We start from the raw sequence: 11,123 nt of genomic DNA on the forward strand, positions 1-11,123 counted from the left end.
CGCACTCGCGGCCGGGCGGTGCTCCCCTCCCCTCCCCGGGAGAACAGCAGCCTCTGCTGAGACTCCCGGTGCCTCCCAGCACGCAGCTTGTTGGGAGGGACCCGGTTTTCCCCCAGTTCTCTTTAGGTCTCAGAAGTTGTGTGAATTTGCTTTCTGTCCCTAATTTCTCTTGCTTCTTCCCTCCCCGTTCCTCCTCCCCAGTAAAGTACCGGAAGAGATAAAGAGATTTTTTGTAGGTGAGGTTTTGGATGAGAGAGATTTGGGGTTGTTTTCTGTGTCTCTGTTCAAGTAACGTGCATCAAGAGTTAGATGATGTAAACGCATTTTGTGCCACAGAGAAAATCTTTGTTCAAGTCATTTTTGGAATAACTGCCATTCCTTTTATTCTTCTTGTAGGTCAATCATTAGTTAAAATGAAAGGACATTGCTAGGAAGATGAAAAAGAGGATTTCAGTGGTTTTAGCTGAACAGCTGCATCTTAACCAGCCCAGTTTCACTGAGAATAACAAAGATGACAGTGAACTTTTCTGTTTGGTCATTTCTATGCACTGGATGTAGTGTGGTACCGAAGTTTCAGAAACAATCATGGATGTGCACTTATAAAAAGCATACATAAGTTGCTTTAGTCAGAAAAGCAGTAAGTGGGAATGTTTCTGAACTCTGCTTGACAAATATTGAGTCTAGCCTATATTACACTTGCTTTAGCAGTGGTTTGATTCAAGGATCATTCCACTGACTTAGGTGAAGAGACTCCAGGTTTATATCACATAACTGGAATAATAACTTCTCCCAGAACCAGTAGGTGATGTTTTCTATTAATGCACTGCCTTGAATGTTAACCGATTGATTTACGTTACGACAAAAGCAAGAAATTAATGTTGTGATACAATTATTTGTAAATAGAAAACCATTCTAGTTACCATTTCATCTTCTCTCCTATGCCACCCACTTGAGGTTTCTAACCACGCTTGTGACATCATGCTTGTCTAATTACTTATTTAAGAAAGATAATTAATAATAAATGTCAGATTGATTCTACCACTACTTTCAGTAGCTGTAGAATTAAAGTAGAACATAATTATAGTAATATCCATTACTATAAAAAGTCTATTAGCTCATGAGAAAGTATTGTAAATGTACAAACCATTCTTAAAAGATATTAAAGTATTCTGATTAGTTTTCAATTACTTTTAGCTTTCTATTTTTATACCATGTATACTTTAATTTCTGCAGCCCAGGGAATTCTTGAAACTCAAAGCCACGTGCTTAAGTTAGGAAAAATTCTTTTTGGTTATGTATGTGGTTTTCAATCATTTAATTAAGTTCTTGCAATTAAGTATATAGACTAGTACAGCTTGTAGGTGTCAGGAAAGTGACATGACTGTTGTCATAAAAAATTAATAGCCAGGCCTGATCCTTTCTGTGCTGGAACATTATGTCCTACTTTGCTCTGATAGTATTGTTGTCTATTTTTTTTTCTGAATCATCCCACTAAAAAGCAAAGGTATATTTAGCCCATTTATCTGCCCAGCTTGTCCCTGGATGAAGCTGATTTAGTAATACAGGGGAATAGTTTTCCTTTGCTCATCCAGAATGACCAGAGGGAAACAGAAGTGTTACATAATTGCCTTTATACATAAACAATGTCATGACATTAATATTCTATTGGCCATCCACAGTTGCCGGGAATAAAGATTAAGCTCTGATTGTTACATTGTGGGAGGTTTAAACTCACTTAGTAATATTACTTATGGGCAAAATTGGATTTCCAATTAGTTGTGCTCATTTACCCTTCGATGCATGCTTTGAAGGGCTAATGAGACTCCATATGTAAATAATGACACATGGCAATGGAGGTTGTAACACTTGCTCAGGTTCCTTTTTATTCAGTGTGAGTATAGGATTCATATTAAAACTGCAGATAATTTTGTTTTAATGTTTTCTCTTATATGCTCCTAAGAAGTACAGACCTGTTCTGTAACCTCCCCACAAGCTTTGCTTCAGTGTCTTAAATGTAAAGCTTAGTGGTTATCAGTGTTAACATGATTTTTTCAGCTTTGAACTCACATGTGACTACCTAATGTCACATCCATCTGGAAAAGACACTTTGTATATAATTATTCTAAGTTTTCTTGATAGACTTCCTCCTGCAAAGTATCAAAAATCCCAGTGAAACTGTTGAGTGCTATAACCTCCAATTAAACTCACTTCTTTCAAGAGATACCTCCAGGCAATTATGGGATCAGACCATAAAAAATTAGTTAATTGAGTGTATAGAGTATTCTAGGAAACGCTATGAAAAGCAGATGATGTATCTATAAGTAATGCATATTTCAGAGTGTGTTTTGGCTAAACAACAAACCTCCATAAATCCAAAGCTGAAACCAGCTGAGAGCTGGTATTATTCACATACATATAAGCTCAGAAACTACACACAGACGGTTGAGACAGTCGAGAAATTATGAGCAATGATTATTATTAGGATGGGAATAGTGTTTTCCTCCCTAACTCTTCGTGTATGGAAAAATACTAGCATAACAAGTGTGCCTTAATTTGGGACTGCACACTGCTGCCTGCAGGTGGCGAGCATTATGTACAATGCAGAGCACTTCCAGTATGTCAACCCTGCTGATATCACCATCTCGTATCAATTTGTTTTACTAAATTATTGCTTTATTAAATATCACGCAGAATTCAAGGTACTGCTGCTTATGTGCTTGTTGCTATTTATTTGATTTGCAGATGAAATTCCTACAGTGGTTGGCATCTTTAGTGCATTTGGCCTTGTCTTCTCTGTCTCCCTCTTTGCTTGGATCTGCTGCCAACGCAAATCTTCCAAATCCAATAAGACCCCTCCATACAAGTTTGTCCATGTTCTGAAGGGGGTTGATATTTACCCTGAGAATCTCAACAGTAAGAAAAAGTTTGGAGCAGATGATAAAAGTGAAGCAAAGAACAAATCAGCCATGCCAAAGAATTCTCTCCACCTTGACCTGGAGAAGAGAGATCTAAATGGCAATTTCCCCAAAACAACCACAAAAATGCAGAGCTCTCCAGATCTTGAAAATTCGTCTCCTAAGCACTTTGCAGAAAGGAAGAAAGATTCAGTGTCCCCTGATAGCTTAAAATCCATCACTTCCCTGTCATCTGAAGATAAACAAGACAAGCTAGGAACTCTCTTTTTCTCCTTAGAGTACAACTTTGAGAAAAAAGCATTTGTAGTGAACATCAAAGAAGCTCGTGGGCTGCCAGCAATGGATGAACAGTCAATGACTTCTGATCCCTACATCAAAATGACAATTCTGCCTGAGAAAAAGCACAAGGTGAAAACCAGAGTGCTGAGAAAAACCTTAGATCCAGCTTTCGATGAAACTTTCACGTTTTATGGGATCCCCTACAGCCAAATTCAAGATTTAACACTGCACTTCATGGTCTTGAGCTTCGACAGATTTTCCAGAGATGATGTCATTGGAGAAGTCCTCATCCCTCTCGCTGGAATTGAACTCTCAGAAGGAAGGCTGCTAATGGACAGAGAGATCATCAAAAGAAATGTTAGGGTAACATATTTTTTATCCGAAGTTTGAAAATGTTGTGCTAGGGTTAGCTATGATTCTTGTGTAACGCTGCTGCCATCTTGGAAAGAAAAGCAGAAAAGCTCAGCATGCAATTCCTGAGATGCTTTCCTAATGGCAGTGTGAGGAAGCCATTACACAAATACAATAAAAAAAAAAAACATTACAAAAAGCCTGTTGAAAGACATTGCTAATGCCATAAGCTCTAATTTCTTATTCATCTGGTCCAGCACGTTTGAGTGGACCCATTCCATCCAGGTGAAGCAGATTCAATCCACATTGATTTGCTTTTAATTGCTTTTAAATGAAAGAAAATATATATTTATATATTATTTTCTTTCTCCTCCCTCTCCTTTCCTATTTGACATCATTCTTTCTTAAATCTTACAACTACAGGGGTTGTAGAGCACATTCTTAAGGAAGTCTTTAGTTATGGAAGTGGGACCTGCTAGAGATCATACTGGTGATGTTGTAGCATCACACTGGTGCTTTCAACACCTTGTCTCTCATGAATTGTGATACAGGCTGCACCTTTACTAAAGGTAGTAAGGGAGAAGCCATAGACTTGCTGGAGTCACTGGCAAAATGTCCTTACTTCACTGGGACGAAAATATTTCATACCCTGTTGTCTCAGTTCAGAATGTAATGGTCATTTACAACCACCCCAGCTGAACCACAGAAATGCACAGGCATCACAAAAACATCTCTTAAATCTCTGCTAAGGAAGTGGAATGTGCATTGACGTTCAACATGATAGTTTTCAAATGACAAGCATACTGCCAAATAAAATAAATGTTGACTAGACAACATACTTATAGCTAATACTGTTACTTTGCAATCCTATCACAATATGGCAACAAATATAACTATGCTACTGATCTTTTGTTGAAAACTTACAGGATTTTCTGGTATATAAGGTACTATCTTTTCCTGTTTCTCTTGCCTTCCTTCTCCCTTTGAAATAAACTACTACTGCAAATTCAAATCAAATAATCATAGAGAAAATCTTTGATCTCATCTTTATTCCATGTATATGATACTGCTTTAGAAAGTGTCAGTAGATAAGATTTCACTGACACTTTGAATCCTTCCTGTTTAAAATACTTTACTGAATATTTTTTTCTGTACCTGTACTAGACTTTTTTCCTCCCCAATATATCCTTCTGGAATTTTGTTTTGCTTAAGATAATTTTCTTTTTAACTGAGATTTTTTTCTCAGGATTTCAGTTCTACTCTCTGAAGATAGTGATGACATGTCAGCATACATTTTCCATTTATTTATTATTTATTTTTGTTCAGTCTAATAACCAATTATAAGAAAAGTTATATAACTACTATAGAGAGAAATTATAGTCACTATGTAAATCAGAATAGCACCATGTGTTACATCCTTTTACACAGTTTTTGAACATACACTTCTGTGAAACTCCATAAATCTTAATTCTGGCTTAAAGCCTGGTCAATATAATTGCTTATAAATAGTTTGTTGTCTTTTTTTTTTTTTTTCCCCTTTAATTTCCTCAGAAATCATCTGGGCGTGGAGAATTACTGGTCTCTCTCTGTTATCAGTCTACAACAAACACACTCACTGTCGTCGTTCTAAAAGCCAGGCATCTACCTAAATCTGATGTGTCAGGATTATCAGGTAATGGTTTAATAATGAATATGCCCTGAGAATATAAAACAGAATGACAAAAGACAGCTGAAATGTGGCATTTTGAAGACTAAAAATATTCCATAAATGCAGAAATGGTGTTTCTATTATTTACAGCCTATTCATTTTACTCATATCTAGGTCAACGCTTTATTTCCAGGGTATGTATTTTACAAATTTGTTCTTCAATCACATCGAGAAAAGGTGGCATCTGTTAGGAGTGGAAACCAATGAGTTTTATGATTGTCTTGAACAGAACCCATCTGCTATAAGCATGGGATATTGTTTGCAGATACCAAAAGCTTTCATTTATGACAAAAAATGAGTTTATTTGTAGAAGATCAGTATTGAGTGAGATCATCATATGATTTATCTCAGAATAAAAGCAGCCACTTACCTCTGTGTTGAATTTGGCCCACTAACATTTATTTGGCAAGGTGAAAAGGTGAGCTGTGCCAGTGCTGGGAGGAGGCTGCAGCATCACACTCATGCTTTATCATGAGCCAAACTTGGGGTGCACTAAGAGGGATCAGATTTTATCCTCTCTTCTACTTGTCTGCTGCCATTTCTCATTCAGTGGAACCTCCTCTGAAGCCAATTCTAGAATTGCATATAGAAGACACATTAGAAGGCTATATAACATAATAACAGTATAAAATTTAATGCCCTATATATATAAGAATGCCACACAAAACCAACAGTACACAACAAAGGGCTGTAGTACCACATCTGCTGCTGCTTCTTTATAGAACCGGTAGTCTTTCATTTCACTGGATATTTTGAAAGAAGCAGAAGGTGAGGTAGTTTTGGGAAACACTGAATAATTATCACTGCAGCCAATAATACAGTTTTTCTATTTCTCATACTGCGATTTACCTAGAAAGCTAACCCATCCTGAACCCAATGTAACAAAGCTGTAGATAACTCCCATCAGGTCTCATTTAAATCTTCCTTTGGATCGAAATTTTTTTCACATATCAGGAAGAAAAAGGATATATATGGAGCCCAACTATTTACTTGACTAAAAGAGAGGATATGTACTTTTAAAAATTGAGCCCAAAGTCGTAGGAGACAGTAGTCATCATGACAGCAAGCTGATCTCAACAGACCTGCCTGATGTTTACTCAGGAGGGAAAATAACTTGATAAAAAAAAGCCCTCCTGGTCACAGCATCCACCTGGACCCTACAGAGCAACCAAACTACACACTTGTTTACTGCACCTCCTATGACTAAAGCCAGAAAATTTGTTTGCTTTTCCTGCTTCCCCCAGGAGAGCCTTGCTAACTATAATGGGAATGTAGTATTTCTACAGGCAGCCATGTTGCACCTGGACACCTACTTCATTTAAACAACTCTTCATTATTTTCTGTTCATCAATAAGGCCAGGTTCAGTAGATATTTGTGTGTCAGTAGCATACCGCACTCAGTACAGTCATAATTTGCTCTGTGACTTTCCCCTCATCCCAACAGTAGTCTTGGAAAAGGAGGGGGGTGAAATGGTGCTTCTGTGGGATAAAATAAAAAATTGCACGATTCAATCTCCTTGAGAAGAGGGGAATATTTTTATACTCAGAAGTTGTTCCATTTTTACAATCTCCTTGATTTCCTTGGTCACTGATGATGAGGTCTCCTAACAGACCTAAAAAATCTGGAACTCTCTAGCCTTATCTAGTAGCTGGTCAGAGGTAAGAGTCATAAAACTTCCTCTAAAAAGAAATGGAAACCAGTATGAATCCATTGATAGATATTGATTTTGATATTTCTGATGCTTGCATGGCATACAATAATTTTGAAGCCAGTGAGTGTTTCCATTAAGCCCTGTTTTTGAAATGTTCATTATGGTAATAGACTATGAAAGCAAAGAGGTACTCTATTACATCCCACTTCTGGTAGACTATAGTCAGTTCAAGGAAAAATATAACTTTTACTCATCTAACCATTTCAGTCTGAGAACTGTGACATAACATTTATAAATACTGTTCAGTTTTAGTAGTACTTCTTTTAAAAAAGTATCCAAGTGTTCTTGATTAACTTGGCTGATTGTTTACATAAACTATCATGTTTGACTGGGTTCAGTAGAAAAGATTTTGTACTACATCAAGGCACCATGAGAACCTGGAAACAGGCCCGCAATTTCACAGAATAAATGCCAAGGTAATTGAAAGGGTTCCGTTTTAAAATGTTCCCTCTGAAAGAATAAATATGGCCATTACTGAAGACAATAGCAAGGGAATCTCACAACAATTAAATAATTATGAGGAATGCAAACACTCGAAGTTGTTAGACAGCTGAAAATATGAACATTTTCCCTTCCCATATTCAACAGTAGTACAGCACAGGTGTAAAGTCAGATACACACTCCCACAGCAAACATACCCTTACATTTAAAGTTTATTGTCAGATTTGTTCAATAACAATTGGTGGCCTCAATTTAATCAGGTTAATTGACTTCAGTAGAACCCCAGCAGAAATATCACATCCATTATCTTAGCCTAAGTTTATTCACTCCTTTCTGAAGCTTTTCTTTTCATGAGTCTGATTAGTAATGATGATTATACACCTGTAGAATGTGTGAAAAGCAAATTTCTGTTACACGTAAATATGTAATGATACATATTTTTCAGAGACCATTAGAATTTTGTGCACTTTCAGACCATCTTTGAATGTGGTAGAGATGTTGTTAGGTTTAATGAACTTCAGCACAGGATTTATCTCATGAAGGAAGCACCTGTATTTGACCATGGTCTAAACTCCCCTACCTCCCTTGAACATAATTTTGGTGACCATAAAGGGAAATTAATGGGGATCATTCAGATGAAAAAAAAAAAAAAAGGATGAGATGAATCGTCTTTAATAACCTGAAACATCTACTCATTGTGATGTAATTGCATTGGATAATTATGGAATTTTCCATAAACTAGATCAAGGAATTTCTAAACAACACTGTTCAATAGCTGATCTGTGCTTTCTTTTCATTGCAGATCCTTATGTCAAAGTGAACCTGTACCATGCCAAGAAGAGAATTTCTAAAAAGAAAACCCATGTGAAGAAGTGCACCCCAAATGCAGTGTTCAATGAATTGTTTGTCTTTGACATTCCTTGTGAGGGCCTTGATGATATCAGCATTGAATTTCTGGTTTTAGATTCAGATAGGGGGTCAAGGAATGAGGTCATTGGCCGGTTAACCTTGGGATCTTCAGCAGAAGGAACAGGTGGAGAGCACTGGAAAGAAATTTGTGAATATCCTAGGAGACAAATTGCCAAATGGCATATGTTATGTGATGGTTAGCAGCTTAGAGAGGGGTTGGATCTTAAAAAACTATATATATTTCCATAGGCAAGGAGCAGGTTTTTTTCTTTGCTACATATAATTACAAGCTTTTAACTACAAAACTTTTTTTTTTTTTTTTTCAAAGGGGGCAGGGGATTTGAAATAAAATTGGATTGAGTTATCAGAACAGAAGGTAACTTAATTTTCACAGTAAATAACGGAATTTCTATTTCATTAAACTTTAGCATAATTAGTTCGGATTCATATTCTTCTAGAGTTTAAGTAGCCTGTAAATTCTGAAGCACTATAAACCTCAAAGTTTTGAAAAAGTCACTTATTAGTGACTCATATATAGAAGAAGAAAACCTTATTACAATATATCCAAAAAAATTCCCACCTGTGGCTTATTAGGGAAGGGGATGGATCTAGAAAAGCCATGGGGATTGAGGAAGGGGGGGGGGGGCAATTCCTTCTACCCCTCCACCAAAAAACCTGCTTTTATGAAAATTCAATCATTATTTGTAAGTTTTGTTTACTTATACTTTGATCATCCCAAAGAATGAATATGTTTTCAGCATTTTGCTTTACATATCATGTTGTATAAAACTATTTTTTTTAATAGTCAAAATAATATATAATTATTTACACTTGGATTTTTTAAGTAAGTTTATATATATAATTTGTTTTATTACGGTGACCAAAATAGATGCATATTTCAAATTGATGATCAAGTTAACATACATTTTTTGTTAAAAGGGCTCCTTTACGGGTGACTGTATGTGTTACAGTATATTTAGAATTTGGGGTTAGATATGGCTTGCATTTTTTTCCTCTAGGTAGGATTACACTTTAAACATTTCAAGCCATACAAAAGAATTTCCGTTGAGATGAGGTAACCTACAGGATATTGGAATCAATTACTTTTCACCAATTATATTTTAACCATTCACTAACCATTCATTAAAGAAAAGTTGTTGCCTTTTTTATTTTTTTTTTTTTTGGTAGTTTCATTAAAGAATAAACAAAATAGTGAGACAGAAAAGAAAACCTTATTCTGCTGTTTAATTTCCTGTGTTTAACTTCCTGGACTGTAATGAATGCCATTACAGTCAGTACCAATATATGAACTTCAGTGCATTTTTAAAATTTTGCAGGAGAAGAAACCAAATTTACCTTATAATTTCTCCAATATTATGTAGACAAAGCACTTGGAAGGTGCATTTCACTTTGATTATATGAATTAATGTACATTACTGACTCTACTGAAAATGGTGGTGGTAAGGGAAAATAACTTTCTGATTTCATGTCAGTATGACATGTCTATTTAAACTTAAATTGTGTCAGGTTGAGGAAATGTCAAGTATAACAATAACAAGTGTACAAATAAAGCATTTAGACCTGTGAAATTTAGTCTTGGTCACACCAGATAGGTTTTTAGGCCATCAGAACTATGGCACAACTATAAGCAGATTATTTCCTAAAGTTTGTGCACTAATTTGTGATACAGAATTGTTTGCAAGTATTAGTCCTACTTCATGTTCAAGTACAATATGTATAAAGAAGAAGATAGTGATGCTAGTTGTTGACACAAGAAGGGTTAAAAAAGTGGAAAACTATTTTCAGTATTTTTGCATACGTCATTTGTCACGTGTAATCCCGTTGAAGTGAACGAGACTACTTGGGAATTAAGGTACTGCTCATTGTGAGTAAAGGTAGCAGAATGGGCATGCCAGGTTAGAACAAACCAAACATACATTGAATGTCAATCTAGTTTCATTAAACAACAGACCTAGGTCCTACTTAAAACTGTTGGGGATTTGTTGTCTACTTTACCTGTTCTCATATGGCCAAATTATGTTTGCAGGAAAGGACACTGAAATATGAAATATGCAAGTAGACAAATAGTAACTGGAAGAATTCCATTGAGGCTCTTCCAGGTTTTGTGTCAGTATTTTCTCCAGTTTTTGAGAATGTGTTTGATACAACAGTGTTTATAGATTTCTGTAAAAATACATTTTCAAAATAACATAAACATGCTTTTTATGATAATGCTAAATGTAAAAATATTGCGTATTGTATGTATAAAGGAGAGGAATCTTTTTTGATTATTTCTTTAGAAAGCTGATTAGCTGCTTAAGGGCTAGAGTTTGCCAGCCACGTTCAAGCGGAACACATCCAAAGCCACCAAGTGAAAGGAAAGATGCCCACAGGCTTCAGTGGGGCTTGACGTGCAATCACTGAGCAAAACTCTTCTGAGTCAACCCAGAAATGTCACTGGGACCATGGATATGGGGAGATATTGTTTTATCCAATGGAGACTGGGAGAGTTTAGGTCAGTATAACACAATCAGAGTTATTAAAATTTCTATAAAGGAAAGAACTGAGCTGGAAATGATTGCATCAAAGAGAGCGGGGCATCTTGCAAATACAAAAGATGGAGGTTTTTGTGTGCTGGCCCATAAGTAGTTAATTATCTCTAGAAATCAGATGGCAGGCATCATCTGTCTCCAATGAACACAAAAAATTACATTAGGGGATAAAACTTCATCATTTTGAATTAATGCTGGGCTGTGATCATCTTTCATTTTGCATCCAACAAGTCGTCGTCAATTTTTTTTTTTTTTT

General features: G+C 36.0%; 1 protein-coding gene across 1 annotated transcript; it reads left to right on the forward strand.

Moving 5' to 3' along the window:
- Positions 1-2,735: 2,735 nt before the first annotated feature.
- Positions 2,736-10,242, forward strand: SYT4 (synaptotagmin 4; the record flags this gene model as incomplete). Its single annotated transcript, XM_017733670.1, has 3 exons — positions 2,736-3,557; positions 5,097-5,217; positions 8,209-10,242. Coding segments are annotated over 3 exons (1,251 nt in total), but the record flags the coding sequence as incomplete, so codon positions are not given.
- Positions 10,243-11,123: the final 881 nt, after the last annotated feature.

This window comes from Corvus brachyrhynchos, unplaced genomic scaffold (genome assembly GCF_000691975.1).
Source record: "Corvus brachyrhynchos isolate BGI_N302 unplaced genomic scaffold, ASM69197v1 scaffold625, whole genome shotgun sequence".
Classification (NCBI taxonomy): Eukaryota; Metazoa; Chordata; class Aves; order Passeriformes; family Corvidae; genus Corvus; species Corvus brachyrhynchos.